The 27,586-nt window shown below is 43.4% G+C and overlaps 1 protein-coding gene across 2 annotated transcripts in view; it reads right to left on the bottom strand.

Annotated features, from left to right (window-relative positions):
* Positions 1-27,586, bottom strand: part of LOC117518866 (interferon-induced protein 44-like) — a 64,169-nt gene that overhangs the window by 5,154 nt on the left and 31,429 nt on the right. For both annotated transcript variants that reach the window (XM_034180105.1, XM_034180106.1), the window contains exons 4-6: positions 27,129-27,324; positions 25,092-25,244; positions 24,815-24,986 (exon numbers count right to left, since the gene is read on the bottom strand). In XM_034180105.1, the coding sequence (XP_034035996.1) occupies positions 24,815-24,986; positions 25,092-25,244; positions 27,129-27,324 (521 nt within the window). The remainder of the gene's footprint in view (positions 1-24,814; positions 24,987-25,091; positions 25,245-27,128; positions 27,325-27,586) is intronic.

Below are 27,586 nucleotides of genomic sequence, written 5' to 3'. Positions count from 1 at the left end.
ACATGCACTGTGAGACGCCGGAACTCTGCTGGCACAGCGGTGCATTCTGGGAAGCGTAGGGGGCCGCCAAGGGGATTATAGGAAATGTTAAAGCAGTGACAGTAACAGTGCAATATAAGGGTGATTCTTTAACTATGGGCACTATTGGCCTTGTAAATGTAATTTCCACCACACCATTGCCTTACAATATAAAGCGCCTTAGGGCAACTGTTTGTTGTGACTTGGCGCTATATACATGTGCTCTGATGTCACTGTTTATCTCCATAGAAACTACCCAAACAATCTTTCATACAAACTGTTTAAAGGGACATTACAGTGTTGTGGTGGAAATTATGGCAATAGTGTGGGACAACTACATTTTGTTTAAAAAAATCACAACAGTTGTATGACATTGAATACCCCAATTATGTTTTGATTATTTTGCTGATATTTTATTCAGAGATATTTTAAAACAGAAAAAAAAAACGTTTCTTTACCATTCATTTTTATCATTGAAGATCAAAAGTCTGGGTGTGGGACAAGCACAAAACAGCAATATTTGCAAATAATGATGCTGAAAAAAGGTGAAAAAGTCATAGACTACTAGAACAAATTTCTTAACACACTTTCATTGTAAAGATAACTATAAAGTGTGAAATTTCCCCTTTTTTCTGTTTTTCATACAATATGATCAAAGGACATAAGTGCCCGTAGTCTAAGAATCACCCATAAGAATTGTCAAATTAGTCCAGAATAAAGTATAATCCAGAGACACAACTGTCACGCGCGTCATGGAGTTACAATGCAGCAGCTGCATAAATCAGGCTTTAAATTAATTAAATAAATCATCATAAATTGTAAATTTGACAGCTTAACTATCTTTATATTTTTTGATAGCACCTATACCTGGATGTGTTGCTGTATGTGGTTAAATGATTTAAAAAAAAAAGTTGAAAACATTAAAGGTTCATTCAGTAGTTCAATGCAGTTGGAACAAAAATGGCGCCATATTCTGAGTTGACACCACTCCCTCAATTAAGGCAAACTACATATAACTTCTATTATGTTTTATATAGAAATATAATGCATTCATTAGTCAGTATTTTGTGTATACATATATATAGGGTGTCCCAAAAAATATACATTTAAAACACTCGGTTTGACCCTTAAATGCTACAAACTTAATCACTTATGTTTCGTTTTTACTTGCAGAGACCCTGAAGTTTGTTGATGCCAAGCAAGACTCAGGAAAATGCCAAGATTAACCATACTACAGCAAACAAAAATTATTGAGTTTTGGCACCAGACCAAGAGTGTCAAACAGGTGCAGCGACTTTATATTAGACTGACAAAATGCAGGGCCAATATTGACACTGGTATGAAAAACTTCAACCTTTCAGCTTTCTATCCAGCCATAAATTTATTTCCTAGACATATGCTTTGACCATTTTCTTTGCTGATAAAATGTTGCATATTTTTTGGGACACTATATATATATATAGAGAGAGAGAGGGTGCAGGTTTTCCTTGCAGCCACTGACTCTAGTAGGTGATTTCACTGATTAACATCCCTTTGAACAGGTGGAATGAGTTCATCAGTGGGAGTCAATAAGCAGTATTAAGCTTATAGACTCCCAAATGTCATAAAACTGTCATGCTCTGGAAGGATTTTTAAAAAAAGAAAATTAATGTTAAAGAATCCACTTACTTTTGTTGTTGTACAATTTAATTTTTATATCTCTTTCTATTTATAATTATAATACTGTGAATGTTATTGTGGTCTTGTCCTTTGTTCCTTTACTGTTAATGTATTTGTTGAAATTAATGTATTTGTTGAAAGTTTTGAAAAAAAAACATTGTGTGAGAGAAAAAAGTGAGTAAAAACACCTTAATAATATTTAGAACTACAAATAAACTTGATTCTTGGTTTATTTATTTATTTTGCCATTAAAAGTGGCCATCATTCTCAAAATAAAATAACTTAAAGGTTTCTCAAAGTCTGGAGACTAATTAGTCACAGCTCAGCAAACCCCAACGGGAGCCTCCAGGCGACCTACCAGGCCGATCGCAATGGTCTCGGTAGAAATCCCTGATGAGCGACGGGTCAAGGATCAGCCCCCGCTTGACCCAGGAGCGTTCTTCAGGGCCGTAGCCCTCCCAGTCCACCAGGTACTGGAACCCCCGCCCCGACGGTGTAAGTCCAAGATCTTACGAACAGTCCAGGCCAGATGGCCATCCACCATCTGGGCAGGGGGTGGCAAAGGCACCGGTGGGCACAGAGGACTTGAATGCACAGGTTTCAGACGAGCGATGTGAAACACCGGGTGGATCCGCAGAGAGCAGGGCAGACGGAGCCGGATGCCCACCGGATTAACCACCCGGTCTACAACAAAAGGTCCAATGTACTGAGGTGCTAGCTTGGATGAGTCAGTCTGAAGTGGAATGTCCTTGGATGACAGCCACACCTCCTGCCCGGGACGATAGTCAGGAGCAGGAGTCTGATGCCAGTCTGCATGGCCCTGCGTCCGGGCTCTAGTCTGTAGCAGGGCAGAGACGGCGGCCTTCCACACCCGACGGCACTTCCTGAGGTGGAGCTGCACAGATGGTACTGAGATGTCCTCTTCTTGCGACGGGAATAGCAGAGATTGGTAGCCGAGAGAAGCCTAGAAAGGAGAGAGTCCCATGGCGGAAGCAACTTGAGAGTTGTGGGCATACTCCACCCAGGGCAGGTGTAGGCTCCATTCCGTAGGATGGGCGGCTGGTACACATCGTAAAGTGGTCTCAAGATCCTGGTTGGCCCGCTCTGCCTGTCCGTTGGTTTGAGGATGAAACCCGGCCGACAGGCTGACGGAGGCTCCAAGAGCAGCACAGAAACTTTGCCAGACTTTGGAGGTGAACTGGGGTCCCCAGCCAGATACGATGTCCAGAGGGATGCCATGCAGCCGGATGACGTGGAGGACCAGAAGGTCGGCGGTCTCCTGGGCAGATGGTAACTTCGGCAGGGGCACAAAGTGAGCTGCCTTGGAGAAGCGATCCACAATAGTGAGGACGACCGTGTGACCCTGGGATGGAGGGAGGCCGGTGACAAAGTCTATCCCGATGTGGGACCAGGGGCGTCCAGGAACCGGAAGAGGTTGCAGCAGTCCAGCTGGTGGTTGGCGGGATGTCGTCCCACGAGCGCAGACCGAACAAGCCTACACAAACTGTCTTACATTGGCCTGAACCGAGGGCCACCAGAAGCGGCGGCGACATCCCAGGTCAGCGCCCCCACTATCATGGAACAAGGAAGAATGGTGTCTGATGCTTCAGGTAGGTCCTTAACTAGAGAAAACTGGCGGGACAGGGCATCAGTTTTGATGTTTTTGCTGCCTGGATGGTAGGAAATGGTGAAATTGAAACGTCTGAAAAACAGCGACCACCTGGCTTGCCGAGGGTTTAGTCGTTTAGCTGATTGGATGTATTCGAGGTTACATCAGTCCAGACTATAAATGGAACTGCGGTCCCCTCCAGCCAATGTCTCCATTCGGCTAGTGCTTCCTTCATAGCTAGGAGTTCCCGGTTGCCCACGTCGTAATTTCTTTCAGCGGGGGTCAAACAGCGCGAAAAATAGGCACACGGATGAACTCGCTGGTCCTTGTCGGACCGCTGGGATAACACTGCCCCTAGCCTCGAATCAGACACGTCAACCTCAACGATTAACTGACGGTCATTATCAGGTTGGGTGAGAACGGGTGCAGTGGCGAAGCATTCCTTAAGTCTGGTGAAGGCGGCGTGTTAAGGATTTTATATATATATATATATGTTATCACTGTTAAACATTTGTACCTTCGTCTTCTTTCTTATGAAAACGGTGTTGTGCTGTTTGCACCTAACCCCGAGAATGTATGTGTTATTCAACCTTGTTTTAGCACTCTGGGGTCAATCTGAGCTGGGAATGAAGGGCTGGATGTACTTATTATTATAATATAACTTTGTTTTCGCAGCCTCTAACGACTGGGAGTAAGAGAACGTTTTGACTGTTGTGATGTGGTGCTTAGTGTGAAGGAGTGTGAAGGACAGGACACTTCAGGCAGATGCAGAACAGCTGATAACTGCAACAGACGAACGAGATGTGCTGACCTGTGTAAAAGAAAGTGTTCTTCCTTACAGCTGCACTTATTGACGTATGCGTTTATGTTATGGGAAGAAACTTGTCTTGCGTCATCACCCCCACCCTTAGGACAAGTTTTTGTTTATGTGATGAGGGCGTCTCTTAATAAAAAGAGCGGAAAAGCAGGCCAGACTTTAGTGTAGCCTTGGTGTACAGCCTGGCCGCACTCCGCGCGTGATTAATTTGACTTTCTGTCTCACTGGTGTTTCTTGACTCTGTTTGTCATATCAAAGGTTTTAAGAATGTTTGGAGGAGAAAATACCCAACATTGACTGGGGGCTACGTCCGGGATCTCAACAATACCGGAGGTGTCCAGCGGAGGTCGCCAAGTCCAGACGTAAATCCTTGGCCAAGGTCCGATCGATTGATCGTGTCTGCAATTGTCGACCACCGTTGGCATCGTCTGGTTGACGAGATTTTCCCGAAGAAGACAGACAGGAAGTCGAGTCAGTGAGTAAAATTTCTTTGTAAACAGTACCGAGTGAGTGGTGATCAGATCACATAAAACAGTTAAATTCCGCAAGCGATGATACAGAATCGTCTGTTAATGCAAAGCAGTTAAACTCTGTAAGGAGGGTGCGGACTCCTCTGTTTGTATACGCGTACCGGTAGGGGATAAAAGTGATCACATAAAACAGTTAAACTCCGTAAACGATGATACAGAATCGTCTGTTAATGAAACACAGTTAAACTCTGGAAGGAGGATACGGACTCCTCTGTTTTAATACGTAAGGAAATCCCGGGTAGAAATACGTGCACTGTAAAAAAAGCAGTTAAATTTGGCAGGGACGGCGGAGTCCCCTAATGCAGGACATTAGTTAAATTTCACGGGAGGGCGAGCTCCCCTGGCATAAGAATACGCGTACGATTATTAAAAGTGTTTCTATGTGTAAATAGTGTTTTGTGTAAGTGTAAATAACTGTGTGAAAGTGTAATACTTTGGACAACGTTAGTGACAACCGTGTGTGTGGAAGCAGCAGGCAAGTGATTCCGCTTCCTACGGGGAGGTGAAAGGAATCAACCACACGACGGCAAATTAATTGTCACGTCCAAAGAAAGTGTGAAAACTTCAGATTTAGAACACCCTAGGTGTGCCCCCGTCTGAAGTCCAAATTATAACAAGGGATAATAAAAATGGGGGGTAAGACGTCTAAAAATAAGGAAAATTTATCAACTGACGACTGGAAATTTATGGAAGCAAAAAAAAAAATCCAAAAGCAACAAAGAAATTGGAGACCTGGATAAATAAACATGACTTTGACGGACGACTGAACCTGATCAGTATACAGAAGCTAAAGAAGGAGTTAGGACAGCAACATAAAGGTGATGAGAAAAGATGCAGAAAGTAGGGGCAGATTTAGTGGCATTTTGGGAGGAGGAAGCAGAGAACAGACAGAAAGGAGCAGAGAAGCGACGATTAGAGAAAGCAAGGAAAAAGAAAGCTGTAGGTAAGGCAGAAGAAGATGTGATAATTCAGCACAGAGAACCAGAACAGCCTCAACAACCACCGCCGGCTGGATCGTCGGTGACAACAACACCTTTATCTCCTCTACCAGAGGATGACGATGTACCGCCACCACAGTATGATTTGGCAGTAAAACCTAAGGTAAAAAGTGAAAAACCAGAAAAACCAGAAAAACCACAAACACGCAGTCAAGCGAAAGTGCCTACAGCCCCTCCCATGGTGGAACACAGTGACCAGGGAGGTGCCTATCCTATGATAGAAGTACCAAATCCTCGTGCAGGAACAGCAGGACAGCGATCGACCATGCTCGTATATCGAACATGGAATGCTGATGATATCAAAGCAGCAGTCGACATGATACCATCGCCACATGTCGATATTGAGGGATTTATGCAGGATATAGAAAACATTAGAAATTCTTACCACCTTAATGGACCTGAAGTCCAACAGGTGTGGATGAAAGCATGTGGCCCTAAATGGAGTCAGATACGCGGGGACTGGAATCCTGCAGACCAACAAGGCGTACCACTGACACATGATGATCTAGTCTTGAAAACAAGAGTGGAAGCTATGATTACACGTGCAAAAGGTGTGTTAGGACCAAAGATAAATTATACTGAAATTACCAGGACAACACAGAAAGAAGGAGAACCATGGACAGAGTTTAGATGCAGATTTGAGAGTGTATTTAGAGTCCATAGTGGCATATTGCCAGGAACACCAATGTATGAAAACAAATTGAAAAATATTTCACCTGTGAAGCTGACAATGACCGATTTGATTCATGATGGCAACTCAACAGCTGTCATAACAGTAACAGGTGCCACTGAAGATGTTTTAAAATTGAGATTCACAGGTATGCCATTACATGTGTCACTTTGTAAGCCATATTTGACAGAATGGCAAGAATTGGGACTGACAGTCATAACAGCTTTGTCAGCCACTGATTGGAGCAGAGTTGGACCACGAACGGAGTTCAGTCCATCAACTAAATTGTATAAAGTGCCAGTTAATGTCTCATTGGTGCTGACAGCTGGAACACACATTGATGTGTCCACTTCACAATCCTGAGTGTTTCAGTTGAGTCCTGAAGATGATGATCTCTCTCTTCGGTACCATCAGGATTGTGGACAACAGGTCCTTCAGACGTAGGACTGATAAAAAATGCACAACCTGTAGTTATAAGACCAAAAACAGAATACAGACCATGTGTAAGACAGTATCCATTGAAACCTGATGCAATTGAAGGAATCAGGCCAGTAATAGAGAATTTATTAACAGCAGGAGTAATAGTGCCATGTCCAGATTCACCATGTAACACACCCATATTTCCTGTAAAAAAGGCTCCGCCCTCAGTGGGGTGGAGAATGATTCAAGATCTGCAGGCAGTAAATGCTGCTGTGATTAAAAGAGCACCATGTGTTCCAGATCCACACACCTTGTTAAATTCGCTGAGACCAAATTCTAATAGTTTCTCAGTAATTGACATGAGTAATGCATTTTTCTCTGTGCCAGTACACCCAGATAGTCAATTCTGGTTTGCTTTTACCTTTAAAGGACAACGATATACATTACCAGATTACCGCAGGGTTACGCAGAGAGTCCAACTATTTATTCTCAAGTCATGTCAGCATGTTTAGCCAATTTTGTTCCACCGGCAGATAGCCAACTATTAGTGTATGTTGATGACATTCTGATTGCCTCTGACACACGAGAAAACTGCATAACTGACACAGTAGCATTATTATGTTTCTTTTTTGACAATGGCCACAAAGTGAGTAAGAACAAAGTTCAGTTGTGTAGGGATAAAGTAAAATATTTAGGACATGAATTATCAGCCACAGGGCGCACGATCCTGTCTGACAGGAAGGAGGCAATTTTACACGCTCCAAAACCACAAACCAAAAAGCAGATGATGTCATTTCTTGGACTGACTAATTACTGCAGGGCATGGATTCCCTGTTATGCAGAATTGACTAGTCCACTTTCTGATTTGATGTACAAGGATGATATTTCAATGTCAACCGTGTTGGAATGGAACAAAGATGCTGAGGAAGCTTTTGTAAAGTAAAACATTAGTGTCATCCACAGTTTTGGCACTACCAGATTATAGTAAACCATTCATTCAAACAGCTGATTGTAAGAATGAGTTCATGACTAGTGTTTTGGTTCAAGTGTATGGCTCAAAATTAAGGCCAGTTGCCTACTACTCATCTAAATTGGATGCAGTGGCAAGTGCTCTACCCCATCAATCAATCAACTTTTTTTATATAGCGCCAAATCACAACAAACAGTTGCCCCAAGGCGCTTTATATGTAAGGCAAGGCCATACAATAATTATGAAAAACCCCAACGGTCAAACGACCCCCTGTGAGCAAGCACTTGGCAACAGTGGGAAGGAAAAACTCCCTCTTAACAGGAAGAAACCTCCAGCAGAACCAGGCTCAGGGAGGGGCAGTCTTCTGCTGAGACTGGTTGGGGCTGAGGGAAAGAACCAGGAAAAAGACATGCTGTGGAGGGGGGCAGAGATCGATCACTAATGATTAAATGCGGAGTGATGCATACAGAGCAAAAGAGAAAGAAACAGTGCATCATGGGAACCCCCCCACAGTCTACGTCTAAAGCAGCATAACCAAGGGATAGTCCAGGGTCACCCGATCCAGCCCTAACTATAAGCCTTAGCGAAAAGGAAAGTTTTAAGCCTAATCTTAAAGTAGAGAGGTATCTGTCTCCCTGATCTGAATTGGGAGCTGGTTCCACAGGAGAGGAGCCTGAAAGCTGAAGGCTCTGCCTCCCATTCTACTCTTACAAACCCTAGGAACTACAAGTAAGCCTGCAGTCTGAGAGCGAAGCGCTCTATTAGGGTGATATGGTACTACGAGGTCCCTAAGATAAGATGGGACCTGATTATTCAAAACCTTATAAGTAAGAAGAAGAATTTTAAATTCTATTCTAGAATTAACAGGAAGCCAATGAAGAGAGGCCAACACGGGTGAGATATGCTCTCTCCTGCTAGTCCCCGTCAGTACTCTAGCTGCAGCATTTTGAATTAACTGAAGGCTTTTTAGGGAACTTTTAGGACAACCTGATAATAAAGAATTACAATAGTCCAGCCTAGAGGAAATAAATGCATGAATTAGTTTTTCAGCATCACTCTGAGACAAGACCTTTCTGATTTTAGAGATATTGCGTAAATGCAAAAAGGCAGTCCTACATATTTGTTTAATATGCGCTTTGAATGACATATCCTGATCAAAAATGACTCCAAGATTTCTCACAGTATTACTAGAGGTCAGGGAAATGCCATCCAGAGTAAAGATCTGGTTAGACACCATGCTTCTAAGATTTGTGGGGCCAAGTACAATAACTTCAGTTTTATCTGAGTTTAAAAGCAGGAAATTAGAGGTCATCTATGTCTTTATGTCTGTAAGACAATCCTGCAGTTTATCTAATTGGTGTGTGTCCTCTGGCTTCATGGATAGATAAAGCTGGGTATCATCTGCGTAACAATGAAAATTTAAGCAATACCGTCTAATAATACTGCCTAAGGGAAGCATGTATAAAGTGAATAAAATTGGTCCTAGCACAGAACCTTGTGGAACTCCATAATTAACTTTAGTCTTGAAGAAGATTCCCCATTTACATGAACAAACTGTAATCTATTAGACAAATATGATTCAAACCACCGCAGCGCAGTGCCTTTAATACCTATGACATGCTCTAATCTCTGTAATAAATTTTATGGTCAACAGTATCAAAAGCAGCACTGAGGTCCAACAGAACAAGCACAGAGATAAGTCCACTGTCCGAAGCCATAAGAAGATCATTTGTAACCTTCACTAATGCTGTTTCTGTACTATGATGAATTCTAAAACCTGACTGAACCTCTTCAAATAGACCATTCCTCTGCAGGTGATCAGTTAGCTGTTTTACAACTACCCTCTCAAGAATCTTTGAGAGAAAAGGAAGGTTGGAGATTGGCCTATAATTAGCTAAAATAGCTGGGTCAAGTGATGGCTTTTTAAGTAATGGTTTAATTACTGCCACCTTAAAGCCTGTGGTACATAGCCAACTAACAAAGATAAGTTGATCATATTAAGATTGAAGCATTAAATAATGGTAGGACTTCCTTAAGCAGCCTGGCAGGAATGGGGTCTAATAAACATGTTGATGGTTTGGATGAAGTAACTAATGAAAATAACTCAGACAGAACAATCGGAGAGAAAGAGTCTAACCAAATACCGGCATCACTGAAAGCAGCCAAAGATAACGATACATCTTTGGGATGGTTATGAGTAATTTTTTCTCTAATAGTCAAATTTTGTTAGCAAAGAAAGTCATGAAGTCATTACTAGTTAAAGTTAATGGAATACTCAGCTCAATAGAGCTCTGACTCTTTGTCAGCCTGGCTACAGTGCTGAAAAGAAACCTGAGGTTGTTCTTATTTTCTTCAATTAGTGATGAGTAGAAAGATGTCCTAGCTTTACGGAGGGCTTTTTTATAGAGCAACAAACTCTTTTTCCAGGCTAAGTGAAGATCTTCTAAATTAGTGAGACGCCATTTCCTCTCCAACTTACGGGTTATCTGCTTTAAGCTACGAGTTTGTGAGTTATACCACGGAGTCAGACACTTCTGATTTAATGCTCTCTTTTTCAGAGGAGCTACAGCATCCAAAGTTGTCTTCAATGAGGATGTAAAACTATTGACGAGATACTCTAACTCTCTTACAGAGTTTAGGTAGCTACTCTGCTCTGTGTTGGTATATGACAATAGAGAACATAAAGAAGGAATCATATCCTTAAACCTAGTTACAGCGCTTTCTGAAAGACTTCTAGTGTAATGAAACTTATTCCCCACTGCAGGGTAGTCCATCAGGGTAAATGTAAATGTTATTAAAAAATGATCAGACAGAAGGGAGTTTTCAGGGAATACTGTTAAGTCTTCTATTTCCATACCATAAGTCAAAACAAGATCTAAGATATGATTAAAGTGGTGGGTGGACTCATTTACTTTTTGAACAAAGCCAATAGAGTCTAATAATAGATTAAATGCAGTGTTGAGGCTGTCATTCTCAGCATCTGTGTGGATGTTAAAATCGCCCACTATAAGTATCTTATCTGAGCTAAGCACTAAGTCAGACAGAAGGTCTGAAAATTCACAGAGAAACTCACAGTAACGACCAGGTGGACGATAGATAATAACAAATAAAACTGGTTTTTGGGACTTCCAATTTGGATGGAAAAGACTAAGAGACAAGCTTTCAAATGAATTAAAGCTCTGTCTAGGTTTTTGATTAATTAATAAGCTGGAATGGAAGATTGCTGCTAATCCTCCGCCCCGGCCCGTACTACGAGCATTCTGACAGTTAGTGTGACTCGGGGGTGTTGACTCATTTAAACTAACATATTCATCCTGCTGTAACCAGGTTTCTGTTAGGCAGAATAAATCAATACGTTGATCAATTATTATATCATTTACCAACAGGGACTTAGAAGAGAGAGACCTAATGTTTAATAGACCACATTTAACTGTTTTAGTCTGTGGTGCAGTTGAAGGTGCTATATTATTTTTTCTTTTTGAATTTTTTTGCTTAAATAGATTTTTGCTGGTTATTGGTGGTCTGGGAGCAGGCACCGTCTCTACGGGGATGGGGTAATGAGGGGATGGCAGGGGGAGAGAAGCTGCAGAAAGGTGTATAAGACCACAGCTCTGCCTCCTGGTCCCAACGCTAGACAGTCACAGTTTGGAGGATCCAAGAAAATGGCCAGATTTCTAGAAATGAGAGCTGCTCCATCTAAAGTGGGATGGATGCCGTCTCTCCTAACAAGACCAGGTTTTCCCCAGAAGCTTTGCCAATTATCAATGAAGCCCACCTCATTTTTTTGGACACCACTCAGACAGCCAGCAATTCAAGGAGAACATGCGGCTAAACATGTCACTCCCGGTCTGATTGGGGAGGGGCCCAGAGAAAACAACAGAGTCCGACATTGTTTTTGCAAAGTTACACACCGATTTAATGTTAATTTTAGTGACCTCCGATTGGCGTAACCGAGTGTCATTACTGCCGACGTGAATTACAATCTTACCAAATTTACGCTTAGCCTTAGCCAGCAATTTCAAATTTCCTTCAATGTCGCCTGCTCTGGCCCCCGGAAGACAATTGACAATGGTTGCTGGTGTCGCTAACTTCACATTTCTCAAAACAGAGTCGCCAATAACCAGAGTTTGATCCTCGGCGAGTGTGTCGTCGAGTGGGGAAAAACGGTTAGAGATGTGCACGGGTTGACGGTGTACACGGGGCTTCTGTTTAGGGCTACGCTTCCTCCTCACAGTCACCCAGTCGGCCTGCTTTCCCGACTGCACGGGATCCGCCAGGGGGGAACTAACGGTGGCTAAGCCACCTTGGTCCGCACCGACTACAGGGGCCTGGCTAGCTGTAGAATTTTCCACGGTGCGGAGCCGCGTCTCCAATTCGCCCAGCCTGGCCTCCAAAGCTACGAATAAGCTGCACTTATTACAAGTACCGTTACTGCTAAAGGAGGCCGAGGAACAACTAAACATTTCACAACCAGAGCAGAAAGTGCGGGAGAGACAGGAGAAGCCGCCATGCTAAATCGGCTAAAAGCTAGTAGCTACGCAACCTAGTGGATTCCTAAAAACACGCAAAGTGAATAATGTGTAAATAATTTAGAGGTGATTCAGCAGAAGGAGTGCTTTAGTTAAGGCACCAGACAGGCCATGAAGCAGCACAAGTAACGCACGGCAACAGCGAACGCACGACAACGGTGCAAAAATAAAATAAAAATCCACTAGACAGGCTGTGGAGCAGCACAGGTAACGCACGACAACAGTGGTAGAAAATAAAATAAAAATCCACTAGACAGGCTGCGGAGCAGCACAGGTAACGCACGACAACGGTGGTAAAAAAAAATAAAATAAAATAAAAATCCACTAGACAGGCCGTGGAACAGCACAGGTAACGCACGACAACAGTGGTAAAAATAAAATAAAAATCCCACTAGACAGGCTGCGGAGCAGCACAGGCAACGCACGACAACGGTGGCAAAAAACAAAATAAAAATCCACTAGACAGGCTGCGGAGCAGCACAGGCAACGCACGACAACGGTGGCAAAAAACAAAATAAAAATCCACTAGACAGGCTGCGGAGCAGCACAGGCAACGCACGACACGGTGGCAAAAACAAAATAAAAATCCACTAGACAGGCTCGGAGCAGCACAGGCAACGCACGACAACGGTGGCAAAAAACAAAATAAAAATCCACTAGACAGGCTGCGGAGCAGCACAGGCAACGCACGACAACGGTGGCAAAAACAAAATAAAAATCCACTAGACAGGCTGCGGAGCAGCACAGGCAACGCACGACAACGGTGGCAAAAAACAAAATAAAAATCCACTAGACAGGCTGCGGAGCAGCACAGGCAACGCACGACAACGGTGGCAAAAAAACAAAATAAAAATCCACTAGACAGGCTGTGGAGCAGCACAGGCAACGCACGACAACGGTGGCAAAAAATAAAATAAAAATCCACTAGACAGGCTGTGGAGCAGCACAGGCAACGCACGACAACGGTGGCAAAAAATAAAATAAAATAAAAATCCACTAGACAGGCCGTGGAACAGCACAGGTAACGCACGACAACGGCGGCAAAAAATAAAATAAAAATCCACTAGACAGGCTGCGGAGCAGCACAGGCAACGCACGACAACGGTGGCAAAAAACAAAATAAAAATCCACTAGACAGGCTGCGGAGCAGCACAGGCAACGCACGACAACGGTGGCAAAAAACAAAATAAAAATCCACTAGACAGGCTGTGGAGCAGCACAGGCAACGCACGACAACGGTGGCAAAAAACAAAATAAAAATCCACTAGACAGGCTGTGGAGCAGCACAGGCAACGCACGACAACGGTGGCAAAAAACAAAATAAAAATCCACTAGACAGGCTGTGGAGCAGCACAGGTAACGCACGACAACGGTGGTAAAATAAAATAAAAATCCACTGGACAGGCTGTGGAGCAGCACAGGTAACGCACGACAACGGTGCTAAAATAAAATAAAAATCCACTGGACAGGCTGTGGAGCAGCACAGGTAACACACGACAACAGTGGTAAAAAATAAAATAAAAATCCACTGGACAGGCTGTGGAGCAGCACAGGTAACACACGACAACGGTGCTAAAATAAAATAAAAATCCACTGGACAGGCTGTGGAGCAGCACAGGTACGACAACAGTGCTAAAAAATAAAATAAAAATCCACTGGACAGGCTGTGGAGCAGCACAGGTAACACACGACAACAGTGCTAAAATAAAATAAAAATCCACTAGGCAGGCTGTGGAGCAGCACAGGTAACGCACGACAACAGTGCTAAAAAATAAAATAAAAATCCACTGAACAGGCTGTGGAGCAGCACAGGTAACGCACGACAACAGTGCTAAAAAATAAAATAAAAATCCACTGGACAGGCTGTGGAGCAGCACAGGTAACGCACGACAACAGTGCTAAAAATAAAATAAAATCCACTGGACAGGCTGTGGAGCAGCACAGGTAACGCACGACAACAGTGCTAAAAAATAAAATAAAAATCCACTGAACAGGCTGTGGAGCAGCACAGGTAACGCACGACAACAGTGCTAAAACAAAACAAAAATCCACCAGGCAGGCTGTGGAGCAGCACAGGTAACGCACGACAACAGCGCTAAAATAAAATAAAAATCCACTAGACAGGCTGTGGAGCAGCACGACAACAGTGCTAAAAAATAAAATAAAAATAAAAACGAAAGCGTTAGCAAGCTAGTTAGCTTGCCAACGCTGATGAAAGTTAGCTGATAAAAGTGCTCCGTCGCGATGTTTCGACCGTTAGAGGTCTTCTTTAGGCGTTGGAGCACGGTGAAAAGTAAAAAAAAAAAAGTAAAAGTAAAAAAGTCTTGAAAAAGACTGTTAATTCAAAGAACTCAAACAGCTCAGTTCAAACAGCTAACAGATACAGCAGAACACCGCTGTGCTCTGTGTCAGCAGATCACAGCACACTGACAGCTGGATGACAGCTCAGTGCACACATTACAAACCCATGTGTACAGGCTGTTGTTGCAGCCTCTATGGCTGTTCAAAGTAGCAGTAATGTTGTTCTATTCCATCAGTTGACACTGAAAGTTCCACATGCAGTTTCTGCACTTCTGTTGCAGACAAAAATGAGCCTTTTGTCCCCAGCAAGACATCTTTCGTGCATGTCCTTGCTATTATCACAACCACACCTTACGGTAGAGCGCTGTACAACATTGAATCCATCCACATTGATACCTTTACCTGAGGATGGTGAGCCGCACAATTGTCTTGATGTAGCTACGGTCTGTACGAAAGCACGCCCAGACCTCCAGGACACACCCATCCCAAACAGTACAATTGTGTATGTGGATGGTTCTTCCACTAAAAACGCTTATGGACAAACACAATCTGGATATGCTGTTGTCACAAATTCAGAAGTATTGGCTTCTGCTTCATTGCCATCGTCATTTTCAGCACAAGCAGCTGAATTAGTTGCTTTAACTGCGGCTTGCTATCTGTTTAAAGGTACGGCTGTAACAATTTATACAGACAGCCAGTACGCTTTTAGCACAGTGCATGTGTTTGCAAAACTGTGGGAAGAGCGTGGAATGGTGACATCATCTGGAAAGCCAGTGACTCATGCCACACTCCTAACTGCACTACTGAAGGCTGTGAAATTGCCTAAACAAATTGCTATATGCAAATGTGCGGCTCACACCGAGGGCTCTGACAGTATTTCAAAAGGAAATGATTTTGCTGACAGAGCAGCAAAAGAGGCAGCAGCAGCTTCTTCTATTTTTGTTGTACAGGAAACCACTCCAGATTTGCATTTAGGTCATACACTGCTTGCTGACATGCAACAGCAGGCAACTGAAAGAAAAACAGATGTGGATAAATAAAGGAGCTACGTATGCAAATGATTTGTACGTATGCCCACAAAGAAACCCATATTGCCAAAAAATATGTTTAAATGGGCGGCTATTATGAGCCATGGCGTGACGCATGTCTCATCAGGGGGTATGATATCGCAATTGCAATCTATTTTTTGTCTTTATGGGTTCGATGCATATGCAAAACAGCATTGTAGAGCATGCATGACATGTGCAAAACACAACTCACAAGGCAATTTGAGACCCCAAAGAGGTAAATTTCCAACACCACAATATCCCTTTCAAGTGATTCACATGGATTATATACAGCTGAGTAAACATGAAGGGAAGGAATTTTGTTTAGTCATAATTGATGCCTTCTCAAAATGGGTAGAATTGTTCCCTACAAAACATGCAGATGCACTTACAGTGGCTAAGGCATTGTGCAAAGACATCATTCCACGATTTGGAATACCAGAAACAGTCTATTCAGATAATGGAGCGCATTTTGTTAATACAATAGTGCAATACATAGGAGAAGCGCTACAGGTTAATCTCAAAAATCATTGTGCTTATCATCCACAAAGTGCCGGATTAGTGGAAAGGACAAAGGGCACAATAAAAATAAGATTAAGGAAATGTATAGAAGAGACAAAACGAACCTGGATGAATGTTTGGACCTAGTAAAATTGTATATGAGAATAACACCAACACCATCAGGGTTAACACCATTTGAGATACTTTATGGACGACCATATCGTCTACCAATTTTGACATGGATACTAAAACAGCAGATGAGGAACAAACATTAGCAAATTTTATGAAAAAGACATTAACACAGAAAGAGATAACTTAAACACATTTACTGCCGAATAATTTTGATCTTCCACAGGACGGCCTTCCAGTAGTCTAGCCAGGAGACTGGGTGTTCATCAGAGTCCAGTCCTCGTTGGGAAGGTCTATACCAAGTGCTGTTAACAACACCAACTGCAGTAAAGATAGCGGAGAGATCAACGTGGATACATCACTGTAAGATACAGCGTGTGTTGGCGGCCTCCACAGTGTAAGGGGAAGTCTGGCTACAAAGGGAGTCTATTTAATTAGCAATAGATTGTCTCAATGCCAGTGAAGCAGGGAGATCCTTGCACTATTAGGTGAGGTGGCTAACAACACTGTATCCTAGCAATCATGACTGAACTACAACAGACCCCGGAGCGGCGTGCTCAGTGCCGCCGCTGCCGGACTGTTGGTAGGGCAGCCGGTTGCGTTGTGATCTTAGTGTGTTTCGTGCTCCTCGGATTCCTGGCCTGGTGGTTGACCCAAGAATTGCAGCTCACTGTGGACCGAGCCAGAGAACAACGCAAGCAACGTCAGAAGAGGTTTATTCATAATGTGAACGAGACAGATGGACACCCTCATATATACCATACTAATATGTGGTACAGATATGTTCATTTATTGGCTATGGAATTACGTTACTAATTGTTATGTTTGTTCGCAAATACCTATATCCTCAACACACCCAGCTCTGATGGCTAAACCGTACCCTGCTAGGGTGACAGAATGTCTTATCATACGGATGCATAATCAAACTGTATTTCGGGGGCAGTTCTAACACCGCTTGCCTCAGTGCAACCACTTATATGATAGGGATTTCAACAGAGGACGTACAAGCGTGCCCAAGTGCTGCTCCATTGACTAGACTGAAGGGAAACGCAAAAATATCATCACGTTAAATTGTCATCACAACGGCCATTCCCAAATTGCTTTTACGGGACAGGGAATAAAACTGTAGGTGAAATTAAGAAATGTCTGTGTACCCAAACGTATGTTTTATCAAATAATTTAAGCCTAGCCAAAACATAATATGTGGATGGTACTTATCTTCATCACATTGAACGGGGATGTAATTATACAGGCTCCTGTCCAAATAGCACATTCATTGTTCCCCTGGATAGGAGTGGGAAAAAATTCATTAATGATTGAAACTCTGAATTATCGATTGGGTCTGTTCATGAATGTAACTAAAAAAATAGTAGCAGCTCAAAACACTGAAATAGATGCTTTACGTACCATGGTGATGCAAAATCGCATGGTTTTAGACTTGCTTACTGGTTCACAGGGAGGAGTTTGTGTTCTGCTGAACACAACATGCTGTACTTTCATCCCAGACTCCATTCATTCAGTGGATATGCAGGACGCATTGGAAGAGCTGAATAAACTTCGTGATGCAATGCATAAAGACACCCTAGCCGTGAACCGGTGGAATCCCTGGTCCTGGTTGACTTCAGGACCATGTTGGCAGTTACTATTGAAAATGGTGACACCAGTTATTATAGTCCTAATTCTGATTGGACTTTGCATGTGTTGTGTGATCCCTTATATCAAAACAATGGTTGGCAAAATGGTGTCAAATACATTTGTACAGTGTAATCTGGCCTTCCAACAAACTATGCCAAAATATCAAGCATTGAAACAGTCAGACCTTAGTGGAGAAAACTATAATGACTGTACTGAGAATTATGATGATATTGAAAAGCTCACAACTCCAGTTCAAGCTTGAACTGTTGACGTGATGAGTTAACACACTCTTAGCCTATGAAGCTTTAGCTGAAAAAGTAATAAGACAAGTGGTGTAGTCGAATAATACAGAAAAACGGTTCATTTATACCAGTCAGCCGAAGTGATGTATGGTGGTGGTGTGGTGATAACAGAATCTTTGACAGACTGCCACGAAATGTGTCAGGTTATTGTGCATTAATATCATTATTGTTACCCATGACCCCTGAAGACGTTACGACATATGCAGCCTCTCTTATTCCTGAGGATTGGCAGAAAGGCATAGCCAGACATAGAGTAAAAAGAGATTGGAAAGGAGTAGGAAATCCAACATATATTGACGCAATAGGAGTCCCCAGAGGAGTGCCTGACGAGTATAAACTGGTTGATCAAATAGCAGCTGGATTCGAATCTTCCATCTGTTGGTGGTGTTCAATTAATAAAAACGTGGACAGAATAGATTAAGTTAATAAACTAACTAACTAAGCTGGGTGATGCCTACTGTATGTTTAACAGGTGATAAACAGGTGGGAAATGTTAAGGATTTTATATATATATATATATATATATATATATATATATATATATATATATATATATATGTTATCACTGTTAAACATTTGTACCTTCGTCTTCTTTCTTATGAAAACGGTGTTGTGCTGTTTGCACCTAACCCCGAGAATGTATGTGTTATTCAACCTTGTTTTAGCACTCTGGGGTCAATCTGAGCTGGGAATGAAGGGCTGGATGTACTTATTATTATAATATAACTTTGTTTTCGCAGCCTCTAACGACTGGGAGTAAGAGAACGTTTTGACTGTTGTGATGTGGTGCTTAGTGTGAAGGAGTGTGAAGGACAGGACACTTCAGGCAGATGCAGAACAGCTGATAACTGCAACAGACGAACGAGATGTGCTGACCTGTGTAAAAGAAAGTGTTCTTCCTTACAGCTGCACTTATTGACGTATGCGTTTATGTTACGGGAAGAAACTTGTCTTGCGTCATCACCCCCACCCTTAGGACAAGTTTTTGTTTATGTGATGAGGGCGTCTCTTAATAAAAAGAGCGGAAAAGCAGGCCAGACTTTAGTGTAGCCTTGGTGTACCGCCTGGCCGCACTCCGCGCGTGATTAATTTGACTTTCTGTCTCACTGGTGTTTCTTGAGTCTGTTTGTCTTATCAAAGGTTTTAAGAATGTTTGGAGGAGAAAATACCCAACACGGCGTCAGCCTGAGGGGTCCACTGAAACACAGTTTTGGTCGAAGTGAGTGCAGTGAGCGGAGCGGCAATCTGACTAAATCCGCGAATGAATCGCCGATAGAAGTTAGCGAAACCGAGGAACTGCTGTAACTGTTTCACGCAAGTAGGAACTGGCCAGTCAACGACCGCATTGACCTTGGCGGGATCTGGTTTGACCTGATTGTGGGATATAATGTATCCTAGGAAAGATACTGTATCCTGATGAAAACCGCACTTCTCGGCCTTGACAAATAATCGGTTCTCCAACAGCCATTGGAGAACGAGACGGACATACTTGACATGCTCAGAAATGCTTGGCGAAAAGATCAGAATGTCGTCCAGGTAGACGAAAACAAAATGGTTCAGGAAATCCCGCAACATGTCGTTGACCAGTGCCTGGAAGGTAGCCGGGGCATTGGTGAGGCCAAAGGGCATCACCAAATACTCAAAATGACCGAGTGGTGTATTGAAGGCAGTCTTCCACTCGTCCCCATCCTTGACATGCACCAGGTGGTAAGCATTGCGAAGATCTAATTTCGAGAATATCGTCGCCCCGTGCAAGGAACTAAACGCGGGATCCAAAAGGGGAAGAGGGTACCGATTGCGGACTGTAACTGCATTTAGCCCCCTGAAATCAATGCAGGGGCGAAGGCTTCCGTTCTTCTTACCAACAAAGAAGATTCAAGATTCAAAGATTCAAAGAAATTTATTGTCATATGCACAATATAGAACATGAACATGTTCCCTGCACAATGAAATGTGTCTACTGCATTTAACCCAATCCTAATTGCCAGTAGGAGCAGAAGTCGCCATTAGGTGCCCGGGGACCAGCTCCAGATGTACATCCCTGCCTTGGTCAACAGCAGGGCTGAGCAAACCAACACCGACCCATAACAAACAACACACACACAACACACAACACATGGGCCGGCCCGGTACATAAAACATATATATGAAAGCAAAACACGAGGGAAAAGGAGAAGAAAAAACCCCCCTCATAGCTGCTGCATTACACAGCAGCAATGAGGAAAAAAAAAATCCCCATCAGCACAGAAAAACAATAATCACAGAGACAAAAACAAGGACACAGGACGACAACCGAGATTTGAAAGGACCAGTTTATCAGAACACTCCGGAGGCAGCCTGTTTGGCGCCGTCAACGGCCTTGTCTGACAATCCTGGAGGGGGAGGGAGCAGCCCTGCTGAGCAGTCCTGAACAGTTCTAACAGAGCTGGAGAAGCTGAGGGGAGGGGGGAAGACCAGGAAGCCTGCCCCAAGGGGAGAGGAAGAGGGCCGGCTCAACCCAGCAACCAAGGAGTCCCAGATGTAGGTCTCCATTGACTCGCGTTCCAGGTGGGATAGATTGTATAGCCTCCCAGATGGTAAGGGGATGCCGGGAAGCAAGTCAATGGCACAGTCATAAGGACGGTGAGGAGGGAATGAGAGAGCATGATCCTTGCTGAACACTTCACCAAGGTTGTGATACTCAGCAGGGACTAACGGCAAATCAGGCGGTGCAACTACCTTCTCCTTGACCACCACGCTGAGAGGAACCGAGGAACTAAGACACCCCTTCAGACAGGCTTCACTCCACCGAGTGATGACCCCGGACTGCCAATCCATTCCGGGATTGTGTTTGTAGACCCAGGGGTGGCCTAAAACCAGTTGGGATGAAGACGGGATTACAAAAAACTGAATTATTTCGCGGTGGTTCCCTGACACCACTAAAGTGACTGGAGCTGTGCGATGTGTGATGAAAGGTAGTGGACTGCCGTCTAGAGCATGCACAGACTGTGGGGAAGGAAGTGGCTCTAATGGCAACCTAGCCTGGGAAGCTAAGGTTGAGGCAATGATGTTGCCCTCGGCACCCATGTCAGTGAATGCCGAGACCGAGTTTTTCCACAAAAACAAAGTGTGGCTGGGATTTGAGTGTGGTTGGAACCCTCACCCATGAATTTGGCTTGGCTCACTCGCAGCCTGGTTCCTACGGGTGAGCGTTGGCTTTTGGCCGAACGGGGCAGGTGCTAAGGCTATGCCCCTTAGCACTACAATATAAACATTCCCCTGCAGCCAGCCTCCATTGGCATTCATGACGTGGCCAGAAACTCCTGTTACGGTTCGGACGAGTGTGGAGGACGAACCCAAAAGGAGGGAGCAGAAAGTGATGTTAAACAGAGGATTTATTTACAGAGGAATTATATAGAGGATCAGTCAATTCCAGAAGTGGTTCACACAGACAATCAGTGATAACTCTCACAGCTGGTCCAGAGATGCAGATAATTATATGGAGTGATACAGTTCAGATTCTTCAAGTTATGTTTTATCATAAAAGTTCACAGTTCAGTTTGAATCACTGATAACTGATTGCAGCTGGTCCAAATAAGCAGACGGCCAGAAATCAGTTAAGTTGCTTCTTAGTGTTTATCAGGAAAAGTTCACAGTTCAGTTTGTACAATATTCCAAGCAGAGTTCAGTGTGAAGCGACTCGTGTGCGCAAAGGTGAACAAACACTTTGCTTGGTTGAAGTGGAGCGTCAGAGCTCAGTAACAAGCCGCAGATGAGTCTTGGTAGCAACAGGTTGTGTCAGAGATAAGCTGCGGCTCTTTCAGGCTGGTGTGTGGAAACACCGAGAGAGGAAAATATCAGCAAGTGGAAAGATGACCATTCTTACCATGGAAAGTTTGCAGAGTTTCTGGCGAAGCTGGAATGAGGAGCCGGAGTTCATATACTGGTGGTGATGAGATGAGTGTCAGGTGTGTCAATCAGGCTGCGGTGCGCCACTTGTGCAGGAGAGGGAGACAGGAGGGAGGAGAGAGGAGCAGCAGCAGGAACAGAACAGGCAGCCCACAACATGAGGTTTGCCATTCAATGCAGGATCGTGCATGCATGTTTCAATAGCACTTTGAACGCAGAGGATTGTACATATCCCTCCGCTCAGTGCTTTTCAGCGGAGGTGGGGGGACCCGCTGCCGCTCAGAGAGAATAGAGACTTTCACTTTTGAGTCACCAAACACCAGAAAAGTCTCCAGTGATGCCAGGAAAAGTACCTAGATCGCTTTTTAAGTCGCTTTTGAGAAAATTAAGCCAAATTAAGTATGGAAAGTCGGCAGATTTAGCGAGAAAGACACCAAATTGGCAACACTGGAAAGTCTCCCTCCTCCGTCTGCATCGGGGGGGGTATAGCGCTGACTGGTGACATCACCAAAAGGCATAAATGGAGCCACATATTTCTCTGTAGAAACTCAAATATTAAGCAGAGCCTGAAGGTCGTACACCCTGCGAGCAGCAAGACAATTAGAGCCCAGCAGGAAGAATTGCAACAAAACACACACCTGCTGCACACCTGCTGTGTGTATTGTGTGGTGCCTATGGCCAAATACAGGTGCCATCTTTGAGTAGCAAGATGCTGCCTGTATTTGGCCAGGTGCCATCTTGCTACTGCAAGATGCAATCTGTAATGAACTGTATCTTCAAACAGAAATAATGGAATCTAAATTTTGATTTTGAAGGAAATCCGTGACATAACAGAAAACTAGCACCCATGAATTCCTCCCTTCAATACAGTGCAGTCGTCCTGTTCCCTTTGCAGAAAAGTATCCCCAAAGTATGATGCTTCCACCCCCATGCTTCACGGTTGGGATAGCGTTTTTGGGGTTGTTCTCATCCTCCAAACACAGTGAGTGGTGCTGATACCAAAAAGCTCAATGGTTTAAAATCCTGCAGGGCAGCAAGGTCCCCCTGCTCAAACCAGCACATGTCCAGGCCTGTTTGAAGTTCACCATTGACCATCTGGATGATCCACAGGAGGCATGGGAGCAGGTCATGTGGTTAGATGAGACCAAAATAGAGCTTTTTGGCATCAACTCCACTTGCTATGTTAGGAGGATGAGAACAACCCCAAAAACACCATCCCAACCATAAAGCATGGGGATGGAATTTGGCAAACATCCTCCTTCGCTCAGTAAGAGCATTGAAGACGGATCGTGGCTGGGTCTTCCAGCATGACAATGACCCAAAACACGCAGCCAATGGCAACTAAGGAGGGGCTCCGTAAAAAGCATTTAAAGGTCCTGGAGTGGTCTAGCCAGTCTCCTGAACTCAATATAAAATCTTTGGTGGGAGCTGAATGTTATATGGCTGGGGGGGCCTGGCTGCCGGTTTGTTTCTGTCTTTTGGTTTTCCTCCCAGGTGGCGTGCGTTTGGGACTGAGTGGCTGTGTTGCTGAGGCTGTCAGGACCTCACCCTGATCACCTGCGACTCGTCAGGACTCACAGCTGTGGTGCATCTGGATGGATTGGAACATGTTGGCATTTAAGACTGGAGTGCACAGTGTGTATTTGCCAGAGACTCGACCTTGTGACCAGACGGGTGAGATCGTCGTCTCGGGAGCCATCTCATCAGCAGCGGATGCTGAGAACGTCCAGGTTTGATGCACAGTCTGTGAAAGAGGAGGGGGTGAGGTTTCACGCTCGTCAGCACACTTCCTGAGGTACGTTAGATTTTGTGACTAACAGTTATACAGTCAGTAAATGTGGTGTCCCTCACACCTTATTGTATTGAGCTGTTTGTTAGTCATGTATCAGCTTCCACTGCAGTGGAGTTTTGTGAACTGGATGTTCCATGCCTGCAGGTTGGGAAGCTGATCAGTAATCAAGCCAGGAAGTGTTTGCTGTTTGTACACCTTTAAGTGTTCTGTGTGTAGAGTGTGGACTCACATAATGGTTCCTTCTTTCACAGACTCGGTTGTTGCGGCCACCTGGGGGGTGTCGGCGGGGTCCCTGGGTCCGAAACAGCTTCTGGCTCCGGACCGTTAGCGCTGCTGGGAGCGCACCACGCCAGGCCGCACCTTTTTGTTATTATATTATCACTGTTATGTATTAAATTCAGTTAGCCTTTGTACCGTGCTCTGCTTATTTCATACTGGGTCCTTCAAACGCTGGTCGGTTCTCCGAGCTGCGTCCGACACATAACACTGAAACTCCAAACCTGAAATATCTGGAAAAGATCTGTATGGAGGAGTGGACCAAAATCCCTGCTGCAGTGTGCAAACTTGGTCAAGAACGACAGGAAACATCTGACCTCTGTAAGTACAAAGGTTTCTGTACCAAATATTAAGGTCTGTTTTTCTATTGTATCAAATACTTATTCCATGCAATAAAATGCAAATTAATGATTTAAAAATCATACAATGTGATTTTCTGATTTTTGTTTTTTAGATTCTGGCTCTCACAGTTGAAATGTACCTATGATAAAAATTACAGACATCTTCATTCTTTGTAGGTGGGAAAACTTGCAAAATCGACAGTGGATCAAATACTTATTTTCCCCAGTGTTGCTGTTTGTTTGCGAATGCCATATACTTTGCAACCGGTCAAAGAAGTACACAAAGTAATCCCAGTGTGTCATCAGATGGTCACTAACAGGCTAAATCTAAGTTGTTATGATTTCTGTGCGACATGTCCTTTAAGTGGGAACTCATGACTGACCTATTCTGTTGACCTTTCTTCGAACAGCGTTCAGCTTCTCCTCTAACTTAGAGGGCATGATGGAGATCTTGCAGGCATCAATGACATAAACCACACAGTGTATCCGGTCCTTGAGACCTGGAGATTTACAATAACCCAGAGATTCCGGATGCAGAGGAACAGATGGGTTGAACTGAGGACAGACAAGGACAGATGAGGACAGTTTCACAAACCAAACAGCCTCATTTCAAATTGTAGATCCTGTTGAATGCAACAAAAACATTTGAGATAACACTACCTGGTAAAGGTTTGGTGTGTGACCTCTGAGAATGGTGGAAATGTCATCTACATCCAGCCCCGCCTCTGTGCTCTCCTCCAATCCCATGGTGTCACAAAAGATGATTGGCAGAGGCTTTCCTTCTCTCCCAGCTTTCACAGAGTAGGTGCGAAACTGACATGTACAAAGAAATACATTGTGTCACAAGAGGAGTTAACAATGAAAAAAGATTGATTTATACAAAATGGAATTTGTTTGGAATTTGTTAAGGTAACACGGTGGGTTAGTGGTTAGCACTGTGGGTTTGATTCCCACCTGTGACCTTTCTGTGTGGAGTATGTATGTTCTCCCCATGTTTGTGTGAGTTCTCTCTGGGTGCTCCGGCTTCCTCCCACATCCAAAGACATGCAGCTTAGGTGGAATGGAAACCTTAAATTGACTGTAGGTGTATGTGCAAATGTGAATGTGTTTGTCTGTCTATATGTGACCCTGTGATAGCCTGGCGTCCTATCCATGGCGTACCCTACCTCATGCCCTATGGCTGCTGGGACAGGCTCCAGCCCCCTGTGACCCTCACATGGAGTAAGTGGGCATAGAAGATGGATGGATGGAATCTGCATTACATCCATCAAATTGGGTATGTGTTTGCTCCCCTTTGTTATTTTGTAAGCAGAATAACTAGGGTTGGGTATCGAGAACCGGTTCTTTTCAGGTATTGTTAAAAAATGACTCGATCCACCGACATCAATAGCCTTTTTGCTTAACGATTCCCTTATTGGTCCTTCAGAGCAGCTGTTGTTTTTGGGGGTGTTTGCCGGGAAAATGATTATGTCTCTATGTTGATTACAGAACCCCTGCAGGCTCTGTAATCAACCGTTTCTGCAGTGTGGCTCTTCTTTGAAGCAATGAAGCAGTGAAGCAGTGATCCAACCCACTATTTCTTTGTTTTATTTCGCTTTATCTTAATTTTTCCCTGCTAAAACCCTATAGAGCATATGGCTGTGAGTAATATTTACCTTTTTACGTTAAACCAACCTGTTATGATCTTCTGAAACAGTTGAAAAATGTATTTTATAACTTACAAACGAGACAGAGGCTAATGCGTTAGCATGTCTATGGCGTTTTCAATGTTAAAGTTAGCATTAAGCTGTTCGCATCTAAGCATGTTTGTGTGCATTTGTTTTCTGTATAATAATTAATGGATCAGCGTTTGTTGTCGTAAAAGAGTCAAATGTATTACAAATTGTAATATTTGTAATACATTTGATTTAAATTTATTTTTGTTTATATATTAATAACGGCAACAACAATAATAATATCTAATAATGGTACAATACAATTTTAGAGAAAGAGACAAAAAGAAACTGATAAAAAACAACAGAAAATATAAAACCAACTAACAATGAACATCAATAAATAAATAAATATAGAAATAAACTTTCCTGTGAACACCTAGTGACTCTTACACCTCCACTTCATCCCTGTCTTATTTAAGTTTAATGACAATTTGTTTCGGTGAAACCATATTTTCAATTTGTTAATTTCTTCAGTGATTTCCTCCAGAACTATCTGCCAAGCTAGAAAACTGCTGCATCCTAGTAAGAGCAGAATACTACTGGAATGAATTTGAATGAGGAAAGTTGTTTTTTTTTTTTCTCACCAAAATGGATGCTGCGCTCACTGCAGTTTATTGTCTGGAATAGCCCCAGATTGTATTTCAGAGCTTCTGGAATTCAAACATTTTTGTGCGGGGGGTGATGGTGGTGGGTAATTTTGGGGCACAGCTTTTTTTTTTTCTTCACCACTTTCATCCTTGAATATGTCAATCGAGAGTCACTTTTGTGAGGATTAGAGTCACTAAATGGGACTCCTGTCTTGTTGCAACAAAGAAACGAGAATCCTCTGTATGCAATATTACCTTTGATCTGGATGATGCCATTGCTCTAGATTCCTTTGATCCTAATCTTACATTTGTACTTTGATCTTATTACTTTGATTCTGGTGCTGCCTTTTGTTCTGGATTCCTTAGATAATATACTTTGCGCAGCAGGAACCAACCTGTGTGGTGAGGCTGCTGGTTGAGCTGCCAGCAATGGCCTGGCTGGTGATGTGACCTCTGAACACAGAGTTGATGGAATTGAAGAAACTGGATTTGCCAGCCCCAACTGGTCCAATGAGCAGAACCCGAACCTGGGACACACTTGAAACTGCAGGACTGTAGCTCTTAATAGTTTCTAGCATCTCTTGCTTCTTCCTGTTGAAATAAGAGCACATTAAAAATAATCCTTTGATGATCTCTCTGAAGATGTAAAACATGTAAAAGATATGTGGGTATGGCTACAGGTCTGGCCTGTCGTGAATAGAGAGGACATTTTTTGAGGAAAAAATGCAACGATGACAAACCCATACTGTTGCCAGTGGTGGGCACAGTTCCACTCATCCGCTAACTGCTAATTAGTGAATATAACTTTTTTGTTAGCTGATTACCTTTTCAGCTAACTTTGAAAACCATCAAT

This window comes from Thalassophryne amazonica, chromosome 10 (assembly GCF_902500255.1).
Source record: "Thalassophryne amazonica chromosome 10, fThaAma1.1, whole genome shotgun sequence".
In the NCBI taxonomy this organism is placed as follows: domain Eukaryota; kingdom Metazoa; phylum Chordata; class Actinopteri; order Batrachoidiformes; family Batrachoididae; genus Thalassophryne; species Thalassophryne amazonica.
Note: the sequence above shows the minus strand (reverse complement) of the source record. Positions and strands in the feature narration are given on the sequence as shown.